The 26,853-nt window shown below is 27.3% G+C and overlaps 1 protein-coding gene across 1 annotated transcript in view; it reads right to left on the bottom strand.

The window, feature by feature from the left end:
- Nucleotides 1–26,853, bottom strand: part of LOC113370932 — a 244,730-nt gene that overhangs the window by 43,371 nt on the left and 174,506 nt on the right. Inside the window, exon 5 of the mRNA XM_026611602.1 lies at nt 25,045–25,088. Coding sequence (XP_026467387.1) covers nt 25,045–25,088 — 44 coding nt within the window. The remainder of the gene's footprint in view (nt 1–25,044; nt 25,089–26,853) is intronic.

Raw genomic sequence — 26,853 nt, forward strand, 5'->3', positions numbered from 1 at the left:
ACAAAATATACAAATTAAACATCTTTTGGTTATGAACTTTCCTTGAAATTTACATACAAAATTGTGTTAAAAGTTTCAAAGCTAAATATTGTACTCATATAAATAAACATTTTTCTTAGCAATAACAGTAATAAATTTTATACGTATATTTGCAAACAAAAGTGTTGACAAACACACCGATGTTCTTTATGCAATGCTTGTTAATTAATCAAAATTCCTCATTTATTTCAAAACAATAGTTAATTATGTGATTGTGTCAGCTACGCATTTCCATAAACTTTGATGTTGTTAATTATTGTGAAATATACATATGAAAAGTAATATTTATACAAGTAGTATTTCAAAATCAAAAAGTTTATTATTTATCCAATAAATCAAAAGTTTTATTGGTTGTCGTTAACATATAATTTTAAACTTGTAATGCAAAAAGAATTTTAGTGAAATTATATAATTTAATGTTAACCCTCAACTCTACTAAAAATATCTTTTAAATTGTATTCTTCAGTTTTCGTAGAAGCAATAAAAATGAAATATTGAGACAAAAAACAAAATTCAAGCATATATATCGTGCAGATTGTTGTCAAAAACTCGAACAATATTCTTTAAAGTTATTTCATAACTTTTAAATAAAATATTCATATTTATATATGAAAAATACCTGGCTGTTACGATACATTTTCAAATGTTTTTCAGTTTCAAACTTGCAATTGAAAAGTTAGAAACTGAAATATTTTCATGCGCGGATGATAATCGTACTTATTGCAGAAAACATAGTTTTATGAAATGAATACTTATAATATATATATATATATATATATATATATATATATTATATATATTAGGAGGTCCTTAGTATGGATTTTTAGAATTTATTTTCTCCCAGTGGATATCAGTTCTAAATAGACCTTCGTTGTGAACACATCGGATTATATAAGAGCAATAATAAAACATTTAATAAATACCAGGCTTGCCTGCCTGGCTGTGCGTGTGTTTTGTGTTTAAAGTGCAATATATAATACAAAATGGAGAGTATTAAGCAAGTTAATACACTCCTTTTTAATTTTAAAGTAATAGGAAGGAGCAATTGCTCCATTAAAAGTACATATGTGGTTAAGAAAAATCCTTGAAAGTATATTCGAAGACATAAGTTGCATTCATGGAATTGCCATGGAAAGTAAAATATTAAATGTCAAATTTAATAATGCGGAAATCATAAGTAAAATTAAAAATAAATACGAAGCAAATATTAAGTACAAAGATGAAAACAATCAAAGTTACGAAATAGAATTTAGTGAACCGAAAAAACCTCCGAAATGGATTAAACTTCTAAACGTTCAGTGGGAGATTTCAGAAGATTATATTACAAAAATTATGTCAGAATATGGGAGAGTTTTAAAATATCAGGAAGATATGTGGTCTGGAGAAAACATAATTAACTGTTACACGGGAAACAGAACATTCCTTATGGAACTCACAAAAGAAATACCTGATAGCATTAAAATTAATGGAAAAAATACAACAATAATTATAAAAGGACAGCCAAGGAAATGTTTTAAATGCGGAGAAATAAATCATATGAAAAAAGATTGCACAGTAAATACGAGAATAAATGAAAGACTAAATATGTTGAAAAAATTAATCCTGCAATATATAATAAAGAAGATAACATAATTGAGGAAACTGTATACCAAAAAGACGAAAATAAAATCGAACAAAAAGATCATGAGAAAAATGAAGAATACAATAGTTATAAAAAAGAAGAAAATAGAATAATTATTAATAAAAGAAGTATTGTTACAACGGCAAATGAAATAAAAAAAATCGATAAAAATAGATAAGAAGAAAAATCATAACAATGAAATTGAAATAACACCAAAGAGAAATAAAATAATAACAACTTCTACTCCAAATACAGATGAAGTAATTAATCAAATCATTAGAAGATTTGATATAAAAGCACCAAGTTTGTCATCTGATGTATTGTCAAATAATCCCAATGAAAAAATGATAATTGAACAAGACGAATCTTTAAAGTCAAATAAAGAATATGGTGAAAAACCCGAAGAGGATTTAAACAAACAAATAACAAAATTATAAACAATATAAATAAAAATAAAACAAATATACTATTTAATAAACATGGATAATTACAAAATAAGAAACTTAGCAACAATAAATATAAATGGTATAAGGAGTTTAACAACAAAAATCTTATTAAAAAAATTCATAAGAGAATATGATTTAGACGTTATTATGTTACAAGAAATAAATGAAGACGATTTTAATTTTTTTAAGCCATATGAAAGCATCATAAATTTAAATGAGAATCAAAGAGGAACAGCAATCTTGATAAGACCTGGTATAAAATTTAAAAATATACTATTGCATGAAAATTCTAGAATAATAGGAGCGAAAATAGATGAAATAAATTTCATCAATGTATATGCACATGCTGGGAATGGTTTTAAAGCCGAAAGAGAAAAATTATTTGAAGAAGAAATAGGCAGTTATATTAGAAATAATACATCAAATGTAATTATAGCAGAGATTTTAACTGTGTTATTAACGCAAAAGACCAAAAAGGCCGAGCAAATAATAGTGCGGCCTTAAAAAGATTAGTGAATCAGCTTAAACTAAAGATGCATGGGAAGAAAAACATAAGAATGAATCAGGATACACATTTCTCAGAGGCGATTCTGCATCTAGATTGGACCGGTTCTATGTAGATTCAAATATAATAACAAAATTATAGACTGCAAAACGGTACCGATAGCTTTTTCCGACCATAATGCTGTAATTCTGAAAATAAAAGCATCTTCATCAATACCCTTATTAGGGAAAAGCTATTGGAAATTGAACTGCAAAATATTAAAATCAGAGGAATTTGATAATAAATTTATAGAAGAATGGAAATTAATTGAAAAAAAATCCGCCTAATAAAATAATAGAATGGTGGCAAAAAAAAAGCAAAACCTAAAATTAAATATATAGCAAAAAGTATTTCGATACAGAATGCCATAGATTTTAATAAACATCAGTTATTTTGAGCAAGTATTAAACGAGGCTGTCTCAATTCATAAAGAAACCGGAGGTATGTGGGAAATAATTAAGGAAATAAAAGCAACGATTAGAAAATTATATGATTTAAAAAATGAAGGTATCAAAATAAGATCAAGAACACAAACAATAGCAGAAGAGGAACGTTTAACAATATACCAAATAGCGAAAGAAAAGAAAAATGGAGAAAATAAATATATTAAATCGATGTATAACTCGGAAAACACTTTATTACAAAACAATATAGATATAATGAAAGAAATGGAAAAATCATATCAATATTTCTATAAAAAAGAATCAATACCAAACATAGAAAACCTTGCTATTTTGGAAAACTACAATAAAAATATTAACATTATTTTCAATGAGAATTTAAGAAATAAGATTACAGAAGAAGAAGTAAAAGAAGCAATAAATCTGCAAATGATAATAGGACCCCCGGTATAGATGGAATTCCATATGAATTTTATAAAAAATATGAACAAAGTTTTACACCTCTTCTTGCAAGAATGTTTAATGAATTTTTAAGTAATCCAGAATACATAAATAAAGAGTTTACAGAGGGAATAATCATCCTTATACCTAAAGTAAAAAATCCAAATTATACAGATGATTACAGGCCAATAACGCTCCTAAATTGTGATCTAAAATTGTTTTCAAAAATTTTAGCGAATAGAATTAAAAACAGCATACAAAATGTAATAAATGACGGTCAATCCTGTTGTATAGATGACAGGAATATTATTAATAACTTAACAACAGTTAGAAATTTAGTATCTTTTTATAATACAGAAAAATATAAACAAGCAGGTCTATTAAATATTGATTTTAAGAAAGCATTTGATATGATGTCACATGAATACCTGTTTCAAGTTCTCCAGAAAATAGCAATACCTGACAAAATCACAAAGGTTATAAAATGTTTATATAAAAATGCATCATCAAGATTGCAAATAAATGGAAACTTGTCAACAAGTATAAAAATTGAAAGATCAGTAAGACAAGGTTGTCCGTTATCAATGGTACTTTTTATAATCGGCTTAGATCCCTTGCTGGAACAATTAAGTATACAATTAGAAGGTGAAAAATTAATAAACAAACATATAAAAGTACTAGCATATGCTGATGATGTATCTATAATCATAAAATCAAATGATGAAGAAAAAAGACACTGAAAATCATAGAATCATACTGTGAATGTTCAGGTGCTAAAATAAACGAAATCAAATCAACATATCTGCCACTTGGTTCAAAATGGAAGAGAGATACAAATAATATACCAGAAAAATCAGAAATTAAATATTTAGGGATGTTAGTCAGCAACAATTAAATGTGATGATAAAAAAAAATTGGGATAAAATATTAAATAGTATAAGGATAACTTTGAATATAGAACTCTCCAGGAGACTAAATATAATACAAAAAATATGGCATGTAAATCAGTTTGCTTTATCAAAAGTGTGGTATATTGCACAAGTTTTGCCAATGAAAAAGGTTTACTCACAAAAAATTGAAGCATTGCTAGGGTTTTATATATGGAATGGACACAGACTTCGAATTAATAGAAAGCAACTCAAACTAACACAATTAGAAGGAGGTCTGAAACTAATATCAACCAAGGAGAAATGCGAAGCCTTACTCATTAAAAATATGATTAAACAAATAAATGAAAAGCAAGTCAATGGTGAATTTTTGCAATTTTGGCAAGAAAATAATAAATTACCGAAAATAATTAAAAATGAATGCAAAATTATTAATGAAAATTGTATATGGATCACGGAGAAGCCGAAAACAAAAGAAATTTATAACAAATTACTGGAAAATTTCACTCCTAAAATAATGGAAAAAAAACCACACCATAATTGGAAAAACATATGGAAGAATATAGAAAACAAAAATATTCCTTCAGAATGGAAAACAACAAATTATTTGATAGTAAATGAATGCATTGCAATGAACACAAAACTTTTTAGAATAAAAATGAGTAGCACAGAAAAATGTGAAAAATCCAATAAGGAGGAAAATGCCTTACACTATTTAACAGAATGTGGTAAAAAGAAAATTATATGGGATTGGATGAAAACAAAATTAAAAATCTCAAAAATAGATGTAACTGAAGATGACGATAAACTTATCAAAATAGATATACAATATAAATCAAAAGAAGAAAAAGATGTTAAAATTTGGCTGCTATCTGGAATCTTATATAATTTATATCATGGTTTTGAAGAAATAACACTCATTGAGAGGAATTTAAGAGAAAAAAGGAAAGAATATTTTTTGAAAAATAGTTATATAAATCCACTTATGTATAAAATATTGTAAAATAGAATGTATATATTTATTTATGTATAAAATATTGTAAAATAAAAAAAAAAAAAAAAAAAAAAAAAAGTAGAAATTTATACCATGTTATTTTATACAACATTTTTTTATAAAAACTTTTACTTATAATAAATATGTTATAATAATATTTACTAGTTCCAAATGTTTTTTAAACAGTAATATTCAGTCACAATCAGAGAAAATTTCATTTTTGTAAAATTTAATAAATAAAAAGTATAAGGCAAAAAAAAAAAAAAAAAAAAAAAATCAAAAGTTTTATTGGTTGTCGTTAACATATAATTTTAAACTTGGTAATGCAAAAAGAATTTTAGTGAAATTATATAATTTAATGTTAACCCTTAACTCTACTAAAATATCTTTTAAAATTGTATTCTTCAGTTTTCGTAGAAGCAATAAAAATGAAATATTGAGACAAAAAACAAAATTCAAGCATATATATCGTGCAGATTGTTGTCAAAAACTCGAACAATATTCTTTAAAGTTATTTCATAACTTTTAAATAAAAATATTCATATTTATATATGAAAAATACCTGGCTGTTACGATACATTTTCAAATGTTTTTCAGTTTCAAACTTTGCAATTGAAAAGTTAGAAACTGAAATATTTTCATGCGCGGATGATAATCGTACTTATTGCAGAAAAACATAGTTTTATGGAATATGAATATATATATATATATATATATATATATATATATATATATATATATATATTAGGGAGGTCCTTAGTATGGATATTTTAGAATTTATTTGCTCCCAGGGGCTCAAATGCTTTCAAATAAATAAAAAAAATCTCTAAAAGTTTACGGCTATTAATATTAGTTTGAAGATAGTCCGCAATCCAACCAAAGTTTCTTGGTTTTTATAAAATATATCTAATTTTTGTTATAATTTGTTTATGTATATGATCAAAATAAGCAAATACAATGATACTCTCAAAATTTTGATCTATTTGTCGCTGATTTTAATTTCCATAAGTAACTTTGGTTGAAGTACGGATTATCTTAAAGTTGATATTGAGAGCTAAAACTTTCAGAGATTTTTTTTCATCAATTTGGAAGGATTTGAATCCCTGAGAGCAAAGAAATTCGAAAAAATCCATATAAGTTTCTAGCATTAGAAATACATTGATTATATAAATTGCAGGAAAACTGATTTATACATTAATGCAGTCTTATTGTGATTATGCACAACAGCTTCTACATCTACAGTATGCCAGTATTGCGTATTATTCAAAAGATTTACTCTCGGCTAACAAACGAAGACTTTCCATACTCCAGGCGCTGATGTGATTTTAATAACATAGGAAATAGCCAAGCAGTTTCCTTTCAAGATGACAACCTATACATTTTAATACTTATCATTTATACGAGTATTATCGACTCCCCTTCTGCAAAACTGCGTACTATTTATCACAATCGAATCAAAGGAGAGATGGCTGGTATGAGATACTATAATATATATTGTTACATTTAGAAAGCATCTTAGAAGATATAAGATAGTTTTATTTGCAGAATGCATTTTGAATGGGAAAAGTTATATTATGTAATGCCTATAAAGCACATCAGTAAGAAAATCAGTACTATTTGCTGTTACTTTTACATTTTCAGAACACAGACTTGCATGACATATTATATAAGAGAAAGTCATATTTTTAACTTCCCGTAGGGATTGTAGAAAAATTGAAAATAAAAATTTTCATATACGAGGTATCTGAATCGTATCTGATCGTATCTTTAAGTTCCAGAGGTTTCTGAACATTTTGGCATACCTTAGAAATAATGGATGTATGTGTGTGTGTATGTGCGGATACAATTTTTCGTTGACTATTTCGAGAGCACGAGTCAACCTATTTGGATGATTCTAATAACTTTCGATTTCTATTGATAAAGAGACGTGCTGATTAGTTTTTTGCATAAATATTAACATTTCACTCACGTCAATCTTGTTAAAAATCAAAGAATATAGTCCATGGTTCTTCACTCAATTTAAAAATGATGGATGTATGTGTGTGTGTAATAGATGTGTGTGTGTAAGTATATGTATGTGCGGATACAATACTTTGTCGACAATTTCGAGAGTGCGGATCAACCGATTTGAATGATTAAAAAAACATTCGATTTCTATTGATAATGAGACGTGCTGAATAGTTTTTGGTAAAAATGGTAACTGAATTTCTGAGAGAACAGAGAGTCTGATTTAGATGATTCAAAAAATATTTTTTTTGTATTGGCGCTCACGTCGCAATTTTCAAATACTTCAAAGTATAGAAAAATTCAATTTTTTCAAAAAGGCCCTTATTTACGAGATTTTAAAACTCTTATAAATCTATTGTTTTCAAAGTTCTAAAAAAGTTTGAATCTTTTTTAAAAAAAATTAATTTTTGGTGCAGGAAATTCGATACCCACTTTGAGCAGTCTATTGTCAGGCAGCAGTGATAAGGATTTTTACTTGGAAATATAAATAACAATATTTTTCCAAGTGAAAATAGTTCTCACCCGGTATTGCTGCACCAATAAAAATATTCGCCCTATTACATAAATTGTAATTATAATATATCATACTGAGATGTGACAACTGTTTGGGTTGCCATCTGTCAAACAGACTTGTCGCTAAGTTATAAAGTTCTAAAAAACAAATAGAATTTTAACCAAGTTATTTCCATAAGTAATTTTGATTGGAGTGCGGATTATCTTAAAGTTAATATTAAGAGATAAAACTTTCAAAGATTTTTTTTCGTCAATTTTGAAGCATGTGAGCACCTGGGAGCAAAAAAATATCCATACAAGTTCCTAGCATTAGTAATAATTCAATTATATAAATTGCAGGAAAACTGATTTATATATTAATACAGAAAGTCTTATTAAGTCACAATCAGCACACAGCTTATAGGACTATTATAAAAAAAATCTTTAATTAAATTTTCCTAATGTTCGTTCCTTATAATTCCTCAAACTTTGAAACTTCAGTTTATAAAAATCGTTAGTAATAATATCAGTTGCTTCCATTAGAATATTAAATAATTAATAAAAAATTGTGATAAAAAGCTGGGCTTACTGAATTGAAAACCACTGCAAAAGTTCATAAACAATTCTGCGACTGCCTGAATTTGGTCGTGTTTCCCAGACCCACACACCAAAAGCAGGCACTTACCAAATAGTTTCAATGTTGTTTAACATGCCCCCTAGTTAGGCGCTAGGTTCTAGGCATTAGGTAGTATCCCAATGCGAGATTTGATTGGAACTGATTGGAAATTCTTGTTTGCGTTACTCCGACTGTTTGTTAAAGACGTGTGTGCATTAAACGTAACACACCGGTGCAGCAGGGACATGGAGCAGAGGCTCGCAGCAATCACGTAACAGCAAACTTGCTTCAACTACCGCCAGCATCGAAATCAGTACAAATCAAATTCAATATTCTGTCAAACGCTGGATTTAGTATAAATACGCTACGAGCAATGTGTTGGTAGAGACTTCAAAGCTGACATTGTTTACAAGAGAATGACGTAGTTCATTTGTGATTGGATTTTAATACATCAAAACGAGGTGTATTTGTTAACATTTTTCAAGATTTTGATAACTTGAGCATAAAAAGCACAAAATTTATGGAACAAATTTATGATACTTCATGGTATCTGAAAAGTGTTAATACGTTACTATCATACTCCTTATGCTATTATTACATGAATATTTTAATGATACGGTAAATTCAGCTCGTCCCTCCTGTTTTTCACTATTTTTTAAATATCACAACGTACGCTACGTTCCAATTTAAAAGTAAAAATAATAATCACGGACTATAATATTCATTAAAAACACATCACATAAAAAATATTTTTTCAATCCCGCTTGATGAAAATATCACACGACTGCATAATATTCAACATTTTGTCGTTCATCATCGATATAATTAAAATTGCTTATAAAAATTTAAAAACGCGCCCGCCAATAGTCCACTGGCGGACGTATCAATTAATAACCGGACTTTTTGTTAAATCACAACGAGTAATTATGGCAACGTTGGCGAGTGAAAATAATTAAATTTTCGTGTATTACGCAGCAGGACGGTTTTCATTAAAACTTTTTAATTATGTGCATGTGTTGCAGATATACACAAGCCGCATGGCGAGGCGGCCCTTTCGCCTGCAGCAGCCCATTCGCCGAGGCTCAGATCTGCGCCCTGACGGACGGACATGTGACTAGTTTGCATAAAAAACTGTATGATGCATGCATTTTTAGTTTGATATACATACATTTGTAAAAAAAGATAATATTACATTTGGATTATAATAGTAGCGTGTTTGCACATACATATGGCACGGATATAGTTAGGAGAATTTAAGAAATGAAATTATTTTATATCATGCGATCGAGTTCTATATAATTAAAAATATTAGTTATTACATGAACTACGTATTTGTATTTATTTCTACAGACTAGCATTATCATTTCACCAAGAAACAGTTTTAATAATGTCCGAACAAAACATTAAATGACTACTCAAAGAGCGTATATATGAGATTTTCTTCTCTTATTGGAGCTCCTGTAACTAAAATTACAGATAAAATATTTCTAAACCATGAATCTATTACTTTTCAATATCTTGATGTTACAATGTATGTATTTTTAGTTTATTATACAAATATTCACAAAAAAAGATTATTTTACATTTAGATAATAATTGTAGCACGATTGCACACACATATGGTCCCGAGATAGTAAAATTTAAGAGATGATTTTATTTTATAATTTATGTGATCAAAAATTAAAAATATAATTCATTACATGAACTAGATATTTTTAAAATGTAACATTAGCATTTATATTTCACCAAAAAACAGTTTTAATATTGTGCAAAAACATTAAATGACTACTCCTCAAGAGCAAATATAAGGAGATAAAAGCAAATCTGATTTAAAATGATTCTGAGTTAACATTTAATTTTGAATTATCGAAATAAAAACTATTTAAAATGTTAATCGCCATAACTAATTTATAAATACAGTTTGTTTTAATACTATTCATAAAGAATTTATAGTTAAAGTTAGTTTTTTATTATTCATTATTTTTAAGATATATTTTGTAATTTCTTATATCATTAAGTAAAATTCACAAAAATTTACTAAAATATTGAATAAATGACGAAATGAAGAGTTTATTATATTTTTCTTAAAATTGTTTCCTCTGCCAAAAGCTTTTCTAAAAACTTATTTAGTAGTCACAAGCTTGTCCTTAAACCAAAACCCTTATCCTGGCCCTTTCTTAAACATGAATTTTAACAAATCTGTTATTTGTTTGTTATTTAATCAACAAAACATAAAACAAATTCATGATCAGACTAATTCTGATATTAATTATCTTCCACAAACTTTAGTTTGCATGATATAATGAAATTTTATTACGAAATTATTATTTGCAAATAACATCATTATACGGATTTTCTATATTTTATCCATTATAATGCAGATAGAAAATGATTGCCAATCACAAATGTTGATAAAGTAGAGAGAGAAGTAATTATTCGATTCTGCGTTATATTGTTTTGTGATTGGCAATTATTTGCTCTGAAAATTCATATTATGAACAATACGGATTGGATTACAGCAAATAACAAAATAATTTTAATCGAATACAGATTATGTGAAATAAATTCAATTTTACTTTGATCATTATTCATAGATTTATATTCTGTTGACGCAACTTTTCCAGTAATAGAAACAATAATATTATATAACATTAATTAACTTCCCGTAGGGTAAGTTATTGTAATGGGCCAAAAATCGAAAATGAAAATTTTTACATTTCTCGACGTTTGAAGGTTTCTGAACATTTTGGCATACTTCAGAAAAAATGGATGTGTGTGTGTACGTATGTATGAACACAAATTTCCAGTCACGTTTTCGGTCGCACGGATCAACCGATTTGAATGGTTCAAAAAACATTCGATTCCTATTGATATAGAAAAGAGCTGATTAGGTTTTGGCAAAGGCAGGTCCAGCCGTTTCGGAGATACGGAGCAAAGAGTGCAGAGAATAGAAATCGAGTTTTTGAGAGAACGGAGTATCCGATTTGAATGATCTAAAAAACATGATTCGGAGAAGTGTTTATTAGTTTTTAGCAGGCCCAGCCATTTCGAAGATACGGAGCTAAATATGTAAAAAATGTCAGTTTTTGAGAGAACTAAGCGTCCGATTTAAATGATTCAAAGAACTTTCCGCTTGTCTTAACAAAATAATTGATTTTGGAAAAAAAAATTTTGTTTCAACTTTTTTTTTCAAAAAAAATTTTTTTGTATATCAAAAATACTGATTTAATTCAGATTTTATTTTTAATTCTGGCTATAGTTCTAATAGACTTTAAACAAATAATTTCAACTTTGCAATTCAGTTTATATAATTCTTATAAATATTAGACAATGTTACAATACTTATTTATAATAATCTATTTGAAAACATTCAAAATTCCTCGAACATTTCGTTACGGTACGGGAAGTTCCAGCAATTTGCCTTAAGGCACGTTGCCATACATCCTACTAGTTTATAACTAGTATCAATTACAATTGTATATTTATTCTATAAAATAAACCTTTAACAAAATTACATCAACTGATATGCATACCTAATTGAGAATCTGTTTATATAGTATTTGCCTCAGATCATTTAAAAAATGTATTTTCAATTTTTCAAACCGAATGCAAATCTTCACGTAAACCGATCATCCGGGCGGAACGGGCCGGAGCACCGGAGCACCCTATGGGATTACCTCTTATCCATTAATTTCCGGTTTCCGGAGCCGACGAGAGCGCGATTTTTCGAAATCAATACGCTTTATTTTATTTTTTTCTACTTTCGTTCGTTCCACGCAGACGGGGCGAAAATTAATGAAGTCTTGGTGAATTTTAATACAATCTCCCCTTAGCGTACAACGTGCGCAGAAAAAATAAAGTGATAGAAATCCGGAAAGGTGTTTTCTGATTAAAGATTACATATGCCGAGTTTGTAAAGTAAATATTCGTTTGAGGGTGCAAAGGAGAGGGAAAAATTTGTATTCCTTTGCATATTTTATATGAGAAATCCAAATATTAATAGGAAATATTGACGATTTTTGTCATATTTGGATCTCCTTATTTTATGATATTTTAATCCTTTATGGGCACGCACATCAGGACACAAATCATTTTTTTTGATATTTTACCAAACAATTATTTCTGTTCTCGTGTGGCGATGCTTAAATCTTAATTCCATTGTCAAGATAACCAATATTAATATTTATGACCCTTGCAAGGCTTTTCAACCTGAAATAACATTTATCTACACAAAGTTTGATGACTGAAGAGGGAAAGATTTGGATTCCTTGACCTATACTCGTATTTTATATGAGGAACCCAAATATCAGTAGATAATATTGAAATTTTTAGTTATATTCAGAGTTCCTTATTAACTTCACGTAGGCATTTTTATGATTTATTTTAATCCTTTATGGGCCCGCATAACTATCAGGATACATCTAAAATTTTTTGAATTTTACCTAACAATTATTTCTGTTTTCATGTGGTGATGCATTTACCTTAATTCCATTGTCAAGATAACCAATATTAATATTTATGACCCTTGCAAGTCTTTTTATCCTGAAAGAACATTCTCATATACAAAGTTAGATGTCTGAAGAGAAAAAGATTTGTATTCCTTAACTTACTCGTATTTTATATGAGAAATCCAGATATCGGTAAAAAATATCAATGATATTTGTTATATTTAGAGCTCCTTATTTTTTTATTTATTTTAATCCTTTATGAACTCGCGTAACTTTCAGGACACATTTAATTTTTTTTTATATTTTACCAAAAAAATTTGGCTGTTTTGAATGATAATGTATATTTTTAATTCTACAACATCGTCAAGACAACCAAAATTAATGTTTAATGTTTGCCTTGTCAGGCTTTTTAACTTAAAATAACATTTTCATACAAAAAGCTTGATGGTTGAGAAAGGAAAGGTTTGAGTTCCTTAACCAACGCGTATTTTATACGAACAATCCAAATATCGGTAGAAAATATTGATGATCTTTGGAGCTCCTTATTTTATGATTCATTTTATATAAAGGTTATTATATAATATAATTTTATATAATATATAGCATAGCTTTCAGGACACATTTAATTGTTTTTCATATTTTTCGAGAGATAATGCATTGATCTTAAATCTATAACATTATCAAGACTATCAATATTAATATTTATTGAACTATGCCTTGGCCAGGCTTTTCAACATGAAATAACTTTGTCATACACAAAAGTACGAACATTATAGACTGATACAACTTGAAAGTCATGTAGTTCAATAATGCTAAAAAATTATTTCAACTTATTTGGTTGTTTTTCATTTGCATGTATAGGCTTATAATTACAGCATTTTTATTTCTCTAAATTTTGTGATTGAAAAAAGAACATTCTTTGTGGGACTTTGAACATGGGACGTCAGCCCATAAAGGATTAAGATGAACATAGCTTGATTTGGTTTTCAGGTTTCACTTGAAGCGGAACATGCTTTAGATATTGCATTGAATTAATTTCTCCAATTTACTAACTAAGGTAGAACGAAACAATAGAAGTTAAAGCTTTCTTACGCAACACTTTCCACATAACTAATGAAACTAAAAGTCAATTTATAATGTGATTGCCTACATTTCATTATTACCCAGAGGCACCTTTGGTTAATCGAAATTTATTTATATTGCACAATGTTCAAGTTAAATTGCTATTTCCATAGTCTATTAGCAAATTAATACATAATAAACAAATTTTGCTAAATAAATAAAACTAACAAATTACTCATCAATAAAAAAAAATAACATGCATAGGGAAGCTATAGGAGTTTGAGGAATCAATTTTTTTTAAATTAATATATCTTTAAATCTACTTATTATACTACATTCTATAAAATATAAAATTAATCGATAATAATAATACAAACATAAATTTTATGATAAATCACTTTTGTATTAAGTACCAAAAACGACGTACCTGCACAATTCTGTTTACTACATTGGCCTGAGGAACAGTATTGATAGCAACGACAATATTGTGCAGGACGGTTTACATCTCTAATCGAGACAAAAAAATATTTTTATAATATAGGGACCGATTCAGCTACACAACAGACCAATGTTATGGCAAGGCTATGTTATCGAGAACTTTCCATACAAATTCGTTCTAAATATTGATAAAAGCCATGTGATTGTTCTGCAGTCAGGCAATTTTGTCAGGTTGTCCGATAGAAAACATACCTAGAAACCGCACAAATATCAAAAAACGATGTTAGATAACAGGGTCTTTTTGACTTAGGTTCATAACATTCGAGTGACGTTGCAGTTCATGTGTGAAACGACTGAATGCACAGCAAATACATGACATTTTGATAGTATTCAGCATGATACAGTAGCATAGTTTAAAAATCTATTGAAAAACGCCTATTACCACAATAAGCCTTTAGCTTTCCAACATTATACAATTTCACAATTATTTATCATTAGTACTTTATTATGCTGTATGACGAATCAATAAAATATTTAATTTTGTTTGAACTTTTGTTGTTAAGACATCTCCGTCTGAACTATATATATATCAAAATTTAACATCTCTGTATGAATAGACCTTAAATTAACAGACCAAGTATCTAATTATGTATAAGCCAATCTATGAATGAAACGGATTTCGGTGTTTCCTAAAATAGCCAACAGTCGAACTAATTTTCTCATTCAATCATTCGAGTCGTCAATAAGGTTCTGATAGATAGATTACACATCTGTTTAATTCAGCAAGAGGAAAGTTCTAATTTAACAAGACACGATGTGTTTATATGAAGTTCCATAAAGGAAAGTTTATCAGGGCGGGCGACGTCACTGAAACTTATACGCTGAATGCGTCGAACATCTCAGGATCAGCTTTTGAGAGACCAAACTTTGCTGCACGAATTAGTTAATTATCAGACTTTGTGTATGGAGATATTGATAAAAGATACTTGTGTTAGTTTTAAATACAAGTTATTTTAAATATATAATTGATAAAATAACAAACAAAAAATTAGTATGCCATAGGACTTCTACTTATCGATCACAATCAGCTAAATGATAATTTGAGAAACAAAATATTTTTAGTGATATATAGGCTTTCAAATTTGCTAATTAAAAATTAGTTAGACTGTCACACTTTTTTCTATATTTGGAGTAGATACCGGTGAAATAAAAAAAAAAATTCAATTAAAATTTAGTTGAAACGCACTGCCTGAAAATACAAAATAAGGAATTATTTTAACTTTTTCGTGTATTTGCAAATTATTAGTGTTTTTCTAGACTACGACTGTAAATACAACTATGTCAATTTCAAACCGATTTTTTACGGTTAAAACAAAAAAATGACTTTGACAAAAACGGGACACTTTTGCAAAACTTTAATGATTTTTGAGTCAAATAAAGAGAGATAAGAATAGAAAATAGGTATACTAAATTTTGAGGAAATTCCAATGTGGGGCTAATTTTCTATGGAAAAGCATCCATAATCCATACCATTTGTAATAAAAATTGTACATTAAGATGCATTTTTGCAAATGTAAAAATTAAATGCTATGCATTATAAAAATTATTAAAATTAGGCTGCAAGAGGCAGTATAAGATCTTCGCGTTTCTCTATTTAACGAAAATTGTTTGAATATGTAATTGCTAATCTTAAATAAAGTATGAGCTAATTATAGTTTTATGCTAAACTCTAAATGGACAATAAAATATTAAAAAGAATTTTTTATCTTGTTATATTGGAGTAATTAGTATTAATTTCCATATAGTTAGTATTCCACATACTTACCTAGATCGAGAATCTACAATATTCAATTAGACTTTCGTAGCATTTTACATAATTTTTACAGAATTTTCTACATAATTTTTGAGATTTGAATGACAAACATATATGTAACTTTTATATACACGCCTAATAATAAATATTAAAATATGAATGCGCTTTTAAGAAAAGACTTTTATCAATGATAAGTTTTTCTGAAAATCCAGGGATGGCAAAATTAAGCTCGATTAAAATTTAGCTTGATAAAAAGGCAAAATAGTGTATCCTCTCATATTTGCTTTGTAATGTGATTTTGTCGTAAGTGGCATACAGCACCTTTTATATATTTCATTTAAATCATTGCTACTATTTCAAATGTTAAATGTTTTGTTATTTGAATATTATTTAAATTCCAAATGTACAAAAATATTATGAGTCACACTCTCAATAATATTTTAATTGGAACAGTTATAATATATAATTAAAAATAATGATGTTTTATTTTTTCAATACGTATGGGGCCGAATATGCTATAGCATTCATTTTCATTATGATGCACAATAACATGAATGCTATAGCATTAAGATTTTAAAGTCAATTACTTTGAATTTTACAATTTAAACATTTTTTGTAACTTAATAAAAATAGTCATATCTATTGATAATGTTAAAAAAGGCATTATTTTAAAATTGTATTAAATTCATTTCAAATGGGATACACATATGAAAATGTTGAAGGTTTCAAATGTGTTCTAATGTTAGACGTGTTCAATATCCACTTTTATTTATCCTGAAATGTGTATTTCGTATTTATTGTATTACCATATTATTCCTCGAGTTCATGCAGGCGATATGCATAATATTCGTATATACAAAAGATATTTGCGTATTAACGTGTCTATACATATGAGACGCCACCTGAGATCTGAACTCGGTGTATTGTGCTTTGTACTTCATCTGCTAACAACGTATAACTCATATTATGGAATATCTTATTACATACGATGCATACGGAACCGAATATTGAGACATATTATTCGGAAACTCATGTTCATGTGTTCTTAACACGCAGTTTCTCAAATACATTGAATTATCTCGTTTTAGGGAATAGGGATGGAATGATATAACAAATTTTGAGGTAAAGTTTCATATGATATCTAAGAAAGTTAAAGGTTTTATATCATTTTTGGTTTATATATACATATATATACATATATATATATATATATATATATATATATATTAATTTAAAAATATGAACAACAACACTCTTTTTTGCACTAATTTATTAAATAATAATTTTCACAAACGTTTCGAGACTAGGTTTGCCTCATCATCAGTGTGTTATTTAAAATTTAAAATATGGAAACCTAAATTAGCATTATGTGTTATCCGTTACAAGTCGTTAAAAATACTGTCTTCTGCCCCACCAACGATCGTCGGTGTCCAAATTCTCTACTCAATTTCAAGTGGTTAGGAAGGATTAGGGTCCAGTTTCAATATATATATATATATATATATATATATATATATATATATATATATATAGGGTAAAAAAGTTTATAATTATTTATTTATACTCTCTTGGGTACTAGGTGTGTGTCATTAATTAGCAATAAAAATCTTCAGAATATACAAATTAAATAACACAAAATCCTTGTCATACAATTATGCAACATTTTTTCAAAAGCTTTAAAAAAGTGTATAATAGATACTTACAAAAAAATATAATAGCATTCTTGTTTTTTTTTAATTTTTATATTTGAAGAATTTCTCAAGCTAAATCATGATAAACACCTAGATTCAAAACTAGTACAAATATATAATTTGTTATTCATTTATAATTTTATATATTAGATAATTTAACGTATTACTTGTTAGATTATATATAATATGATCCAAGATATATAGATAATAATAAATATGTACAATTTTATAAATTATTTAACGAGGCCAGTTTAATAATGCAATCTGACTTATATTAAATTTCTAATCACGTTTTCAAAGTGATTAGAGGGACATTAGAGAAAGAACAAGAGTATATTTTTTTTGTATTTAATTTAAAATTATTTTAATTTCTAAACTTTTATAAAAGAGTAAAAAATTTTATCATCATTATTATTATTACTGATATTATTGTTTATTATTACTATTAGTCCTAAATTTTATTATAATTATTAGTATTAATTTAAAATAAAAAAAATATTTGAAGAACCATTGATTTATGTTATTTTCTTCAAGAGGTGTCAAATAACTTTATACAAAATATTGCATTTTACATAAAATATGAAAGAGTATATCAAATATTTTTAACGATCATTATAATGTTCACATTTCCAACGTTACAATCATTCAGAAAATAATATATTTGATTTCGTAAAATATATTGACACAAAGCCATTCACAAAGTGTTCATCTCGTACCTGTGAGAGATTATGAAACCCAGTGTCATTATGAGACTTCAAACACACTTTCCTTAGGGCTCTTACAGAATGATTTAATTTCGCGAACGAGCCTGTCGCAATTTTGATCCACCTTCGAAGGGGGCTCAACTTAATTTCGCGGTTTTGCAAAGGAGAGGCATATTAATTGTACTTTGAACGGTATGCGATGTAAATTAATACATTATACGTTAGACAGATTAAGTCTCTCCTGAACCGTAAACACATTATAATCGCTTAATGTGATAATAGACGTGGTATCGGGTTTCTATTCGGGAATATTTAGCATTGACTGTAGAGTACTGTTTGAACCTGTAAGATGAGACATGATAGTTCCAGGACAAAGAAAATTTGGTATAACTTACCTAAAATTTATGTACTTTTTGAGATTAATTCCAAAAAAGAGCATCAGTAAGTACACGTGAAATAATTTTCGTAAACTAGCTGTAAGTGGAATTCTGTCTTAAGGCAATTAAGGCATCGTGCCTTAAGGCAAATTGCTGGAACTTCCCGTACCAAAAATTATTATTTTTTTAAAAACGATTGACATTTTTAAAAAAAATTTACTTCGAAAAAATAAGATTTCGAGAAACTATAAATTGGACAAAAAATTACTTTTTTTTGAAAAAAAATTTTTTTTTTAAAAAAAAATTAAATTTTTTTTAAATTTTTTTTTGAAAAAATATTGTTTTCTTTATTTTGGCATATTTTGGAAGATCTGAACTTTTTTTCAAAGCGGCGTACTGCTTTAACTGCATAGAGACAAAAAGTCAAAGCGCGTAACGCCGCGTCGCCGTCTAACGAATAAACATTGGTACGGAACCCATAGGAATGCAAACAAAATTTATACTTATTGTTAAAATCTCTATAAAATATCTGATAATTTGATGTGCATATGTCTAATGATCATTTTTGACCACCAAATGGCATTTTTTTTCACTTTTTTTGTTAGATCTCCGAAACCGCTAGACCTGCCCTCATGAAAATTTGATCAGTTCTTCATCTTGACAATACAAGTCAAATGTTTTTTGAATTATTAAAATCGGACGCTCCGTTCTCTTAAAAACTGAGTTACCGTTTTCGGCACTTTTTGCCCCGTATCTTTGGAACGGCTCGACCTGCCTTCGCCAAAAACTAATCAGCACGTCTCCTTATCAATACGAATCGAATGCTTTTTGAATTATTCAAATCGGTTGATCCGTGTTCCCGAAATCGTCGACGAAAATTTGTATCCGCACATACATACACACACGTACATACATACATACATACACACACACACACACACACACATACACACACACACACACACACACATACATCCATTTTTTCTAAGGTATGCCAAAATGTTCAGAAACCTCTGAAACGTAAAGATATATAAAAATTTTCATTTTCGATTTTTTTGCGATTACTATAACTTACCCTACGGGAAGTTAATTAATTGATTGCAATATAATTTGTAAAAAAAATCAATAATGTATGAGCAATTCTCATCAACTCATTTGCGAACAATTAAAGTTTCAGCAAGGTACAAAAATTGAATATCATATAATTTTTGAATATTTTGTTTTATCTAAAATATGATTAATCATTGTTTTTAACAGATTATCATATTTTAATCATGATATAGGACGAATGCTATAGCATACACACAAGCTTCTATTTTACTCCATGTTCATGCTCAGTCTAATGAGTGGTTACAAGAAATAATAATACCTAGGAATGATTTCTTTGACAATTGCAAAAACCGGAGGTTATATAAAATTCAAAGTAATTGACTGTAAAACGTGAATGCTATAGCATTCATGTTATTCTGCATCACAATGAAAATGAATGCTATAGCATATTTGGCCTTGTTACTTATTCATTAAGTGCCGGGTTATGAAATTAATGTAACTTTTTATCATTTTGCCCATTATGCCTTTGTACAATCGAAACTTTATGTTGTCTTTCAAATGCAATTGTTTCACTAAATAAGTTTCTAAATTAGCCTTTACTAAATAGAATATCCGCAAGCCAATTTTTGATATTTATATTTTTATGTTTTGAGCAATGAGAAGATAAGAGCAAAATTTTTTTGTTACATGGATTTTTCCTACCTAACTAAACTTCATAGTTTTCTTATCTATATTTTCCATATTTTAAATTATACTTAGAAACATATTTTTGATGTATTTTTTACCATTACTGCCTGATACCAGATACCTAACACTAAGCGAGAGATTCGTCGGACAATATTTTTATTTATAAATTTTTAATGTGAATTAATATATTTTTAAAATTGCAAATTTATGGTTGCAACCTTACTGCTCTTTGATATGAATATGATCATTTATAATATGCATGTCTATATTATAAAAAATAAACAGAAATTAGCTTATAGTTGGCCAAATGTATATTATTGTAAAACAGTGACTAATAATGCATAATAACAACTATTGCATAAAACACAATATAACAAACATGCACATTTGATATGAAATTCTAGCAGAAAACAAAAACATCAAATATTCCACATAACATCGAGTTGAAGCAATAACAAAACATCAAGTATGCGCATAAATACATATTTAAATAAAAAAAGAAATATTGTACAGAAGTTTAAAATAGCTTCTAGGCTACTAATAATGTAAATATTACTAGAGAAATAGTTTTATTTAATTTACTCACTCCACACCATTAAATGATGAAGTTGTTTGGGAATATAAATGACATTTTTTCGCGTACAGTCAGTTGTTACATATATATGATTTATACGATATGTTATAAATAATATTTAGAAGGAATGCGCCTCCGGATTTTAAGAAAATATACTTAATAATAACTATATAAAGATTCCTCAATACATCATTCATGTTATTAAAATTCTAGTTCTGTAATATCGATATTTTCTCCCCAATTTTTCTATTTATATGTTAAGAGTCCAAATAATATGCTGGAAAAGTTCGATGCCAAAATGAGAAAATTATGCTTCTGCAAGCTCACATAAAGAAAACAGTCTTGTTCCATATAAAATTCACTTAGCATATATTCATTGAAGAGGTTTGCTCGAATGTATTATAAAAATAATTCCGGAAATGTTTTGAACAAAGCGCAATATTCTAAAACAATTTTATAAGTAAATGAAACTATATAAATTGCATTTTTCTATTGAACGGTATCTTTTATAAACTCCAGGGTTATGTACAAATGGGTTAATTTTATGTATTTTTTTTATTTTGGAATAGTTTTTGCTAAAATCTGTCATATTCAATTAAATTCAATTAAATTCAATTAAACTTATATATATGTAACGTATAACAATTGAAATTTTTTCCCCTATGAAATTGTTGCTATATTTATATATTTTATTCAGGTTTTATAATTATTATTTTGATTGGCAATAAATCTATGCAAATAAAAAAAGATTTTATAATTAAAAATTAATTGAAGCCGGAATAGAATTCCATTAATTTTAAGTGTATAATAAGAAATTAGAGTATACAAGAACAAATTTAGGTTTTGAACTAAATTTAAAAGTGAAGCACATTGATCATTATGGTTCTATATTACAATTTTTAGTAGTAGTAATTTTAAATTTCATTTTTATTATCTTTTTTAATGTAATAATACTTATCTAATATTCTGATATAACATCAGTATTAAGATTATAACCTACAATTTTTACCAAATTTGAGAGCTCCTAATACGCAGTACAATATTCCCAATTTTAGTAAATTTATATAATTACTAGCACTAGCACTACATCTTATTTTGTAAGATTTTAGCAATATTTGAGCAAAATTTTAAAAAATATTGGTAACATTTTAGTTGTAACTAGTGGCGTATGGCATCGTGCCTTAAGGAAAATTGCTGGAACTTCCGTACCGTAACGAAATGTTCGAGAAATATCAAATGTTTTCAAATAGATTATTATAAATATTGTAACATTGTCTAATATTTATAAAAATTATATAAACGGAATTGCAAAGCTGAAATTATTTGTTTAAAGTATATTAAAACTTTAGTTAGAATTAAAATTAAAATCTGAATTATTTTCGATACACAAAAAAATTAAACAATTAAAAAAAAAATAAAAAAAAAATGATACAAAAATCAGATACCATTCATCAGATAAGTTTGTATATAGAAAATGACATTATGATTATTTTCGCGGATCGCATCAGTCATTATCAAAACTAATCAGCTTGTAATGTATTAAAAAGTCCTCTGAAAACCATGCAACATAAATGGCATGACGAAATTATTTTCACATCAAATATTTTGAAATACAATAGAGACATCGGTTTTTGCCTATATAAAACATTTATATTCCGACTCGTATTGTTGCAAAATGTGAAAATTGATGCGAGTGCATCGTTGCATCGCATTGCGCTTTGCAGATATTTTGTTTTTACGGGCTGCATGATTCAGGATGGCGATTGCATATAATACTATTCTGCTATCGGAGAACCATAAAATTCTGCATTGCGCTCGGTGCTCTTCTATTGCTTCAAGTTGTTGGGAAGGAAATTGATTTTTTGTCTGCGACATCGATTTTTTTACAGATTTCATACGAAAAATGAAGATTGATTTTCTAAGAATAGGTTTATGTATTTCGTTGGGAGATTGAATTTGTTAGTAGATGATAAAATGTTCTATATGCCAATATAATAGAATAATAAGTAAAAATAAATTACATTATTTTAACTAAATGAAAAGTCCAAGAACAAGTATACGATTCGATTAAATTATTAAAATTTGTATTTGTAGGTTATTACTCAAGTGCAATTCATGAACGACCTTAAAATATGGTCACGATTCCTCTAAACATGGTCAATATGTAAACTACTTATTTTCATAAAAATCGTGACGATAATAAGGAAATAATGTTTTTTAAACGTCGAAAGGTACAACATTAAGAATCTTCCGCTAATGGCCCAGATTTTGGAAAGGTTAATGATATGTTAGATCATATAAATATAGTGCCCAAAGCAGTAGGTAAATTTTTTTTGAACCAGATGAATATTACCTACAAATTATATAAATTGTGTTTCGAAATATTTGAAGCAGAACTGATGAGTTATAAAAAGCAAAATCATTGTAGAATATGTATGTTAATCATTGTATGTTACTATTACATATAAGATAACTTATTTATACTAAATTAGTTGGGACTGTTTAATTAGACAATTCAATAAAATTAAAATAATAAAACAATGATATTATGAATATCTGATGAGTAAGTTCTTAAAAAAATGCTTAATTTCGAAGAAATTTATTTTTAAATATATACAGCTTTAATTCCGTATTTATAAAAGAAATGTCCGTCCCTTATCTTCCACATTAATGTATAAAAACCCAAATATTCGCAAAAAGAATAGTCCGGTCAATTTACGTATTAAATGTTACAAAAATTCATAATGGGCTGTAAAAGAAATCTTTTACAAGTCCTCATCATTCCGGCACGAGCTAGAAAATTGGCACAAAGTAAAAAATCAAAAAATTAATTTTTTTGGTAAAGGTAAAGAATCATTCAAGCAATTTCACCAAGTCACAGCCATTATAAATTACTGTAACCTTCGCCCTGATTTTAGGTCTAAATTGACCGGGCTAGAAACTTATAACTTATTAACGTTATACTACTAAGTCCTTTAGATTCATATAATATTCTGCATGATTTCTGTACCGATCTGTTGAATTTTGTAATAACTGACTGTAGATTATCTAATAAGTTCCTTTCGTTTATCATTCGAGATTAAGTTTAATGCAAATTTAATCATCTGAAAATCGTAAACGTTCATCACGCAGATCGTGAGTTATGTGATTTTAACTTTTACTCGGTTATTATCATCCGTCATTATCTAACTTTGATGAAAAACCTTGAGGTTTGTCTAATTGTAAATGAGCGATTGTTATGTGATTTATATTTCAAGAGAAGGTTTAATTTCAGCAAGGGCAAGTGGCAAAATCTAGTCAAATAAAGTAAATTATTGTGTAAATAATAATAATAATTGAATGTTTAATAAATAATAATTTATTAATGTTGATGCATAAAATTTACTTCATGATTCATCTGACATTGTTAGTATTGCATATTTTTTTAAATTATCTGCACATAAAGCAAAAAAAAATATCTCTAATAAAAATTTGAACTCGAAAAACTAGAATAAATCTGGAAAGTAATTATTATATTAAATCTATAATTCAGAGTAAAGATTAAAAACATTTTTTAACAGACACTGATTATTGATAAGATAATAATTTTATTAAATGGTAATGCAAAGGAGCATCAATTTACTATGCTATATTTTTTATACGTTGAAAATTATTATTATATTCCAAAAACATTTGAGATTTTTCGAAATATTTCCATATAGCTATCACTTACCGAAAGCTACTATTCGAGAAATGCAAGCCCACTTTAGGAATAATCTGCAATAAAATTATAGTAATAAGTACACATATAATTTTTCCCTTTAAAATATATTCATGAGATATGCATGAGTAAAAAAAAGAGTAAGTAATTTAATATCTTAAATTGGATGTAAAAATGTAAGATAATGAATTATTATTCAAAACTGCATCACATAGCTACTTTGCTAATTATGTATTTTATGAATAAAGTGATCAAAGTGAATAATTTAAATTTTAAATTTAAATAATTTTAATTTAATTCAATATTAAAGACGATATGTAATTATTATTTCCTGATTATAAACATAGTGGAAATATGTTTTTATCTACAATTTGGAATAGGAAGTCTATTTAGAAAATAATTTTATCATTTACAATTTCCTCTGTGCGTTTTTTGTTTTTAAGAATCATGGCCACTTTTATCGTGAGAAGAAAATATTGTTTAACTAAACCGGTCAAACAAAACAATTGAATATCATTCATCCATGCAAAATATGTCAAGTCATTTTTTTGCGTCACGCTTCCATAGATTGTGTTTATTTAGGATGGCGTTAAATATTTACTTGTGATATTGAAAAAAGGTTGACAAATTGACCTTTTTTGAGTTCACTGTTTTACGGAAGGAAAAGGAACAGTAAATTATTCTGTAAATATATGTTTACTCTGAAAATGTTTTTTGTCCAAGCGTTATTAATTTACGTGCAAATTTTGATAGAAAATAATTAACATAATTTCTTATTTACGTCAAGTAAAAAATCATCAAAAAATGCAATAACATTATAGCATTACGTGCTATATAATAATTATTACAAGAGTTCAAGTATTGAAAATACAACTCTTATCAGTTTTATAATTTTAAGTGAATTCTACGTAGCCGAAATAAACATCGAAATCAAATTGCACTTTTGAGATAAAAACGATATGAATATTTTAAATAAGAGATATTTTTGTATAATTATTTCTCTAAAATACAGATTATGATTATATGAGCCATATACATGCTAATGAATTCTTATTACTAATACTAAAAATGTATATTTTTATATTATTATATAATTAAATTATTATATATATATATATATATATATATATATTTAAATTATCATATAATTTAACTAAAATCTACAAAAATATATCCATGTGGAATCTTCTTTACTATAGTATATGATTAGGAAAGTAATCTCCTGTACTTGAGTGTACAAAAAATCATGAAAATAGGAACATTAAATTTTTGTATTTTCTTTAATTTTCGATACTTTGCAAAACATTCTCATTTTTGCAACTAAGTAATAAATAACAATAAAATAAAATGTAATACTTTACTAGTAAGAAAAGGAGAATAATAAGTGTATAAATTGGATATACACAAAGCGACATTTCAGTACAACAATAGTAATTTACTTGATCATTATTTAGGGACCAAATCTACGATTAAATATTATTTTATAAATTGGTAGTAAAAACTGTAAAAATGAACTATTACAGTGTATTTTCTGTGGAATCAAGCGTTTTACACATAAAACCTAGGTTCAAGTATGTGTTATCAAGGACACATTCGAAAGATGCTCTTATGATAATATTGTTAAGTTAAGTTTTATATGTAAAACGCCTAATTGCACAGCATATACACAGCTTTTGGACAGCCTTTACTGCAAATCATATAAAGCCCAGATATAGACCTTATACTATATAGACTGCTGGTCCTCATATGTTTTCCATTGTATAAAATGTATATAGATTGAAGGGACTGTGACATCGCTTGCTGTGACAACGAGCGTTGACG

The sequence above is a fragment of the Ctenocephalides felis genome, unplaced genomic scaffold (genome assembly GCF_003426905.1).
Source record: "Ctenocephalides felis isolate EL2017-DRISC unplaced genomic scaffold, ASM342690v1 CF-g0.4_SCAFFOLD_01492, whole genome shotgun sequence".
NCBI classification, from domain to species: Eukaryota; Metazoa; Arthropoda; class Insecta; order Siphonaptera; family Pulicidae; genus Ctenocephalides; species Ctenocephalides felis.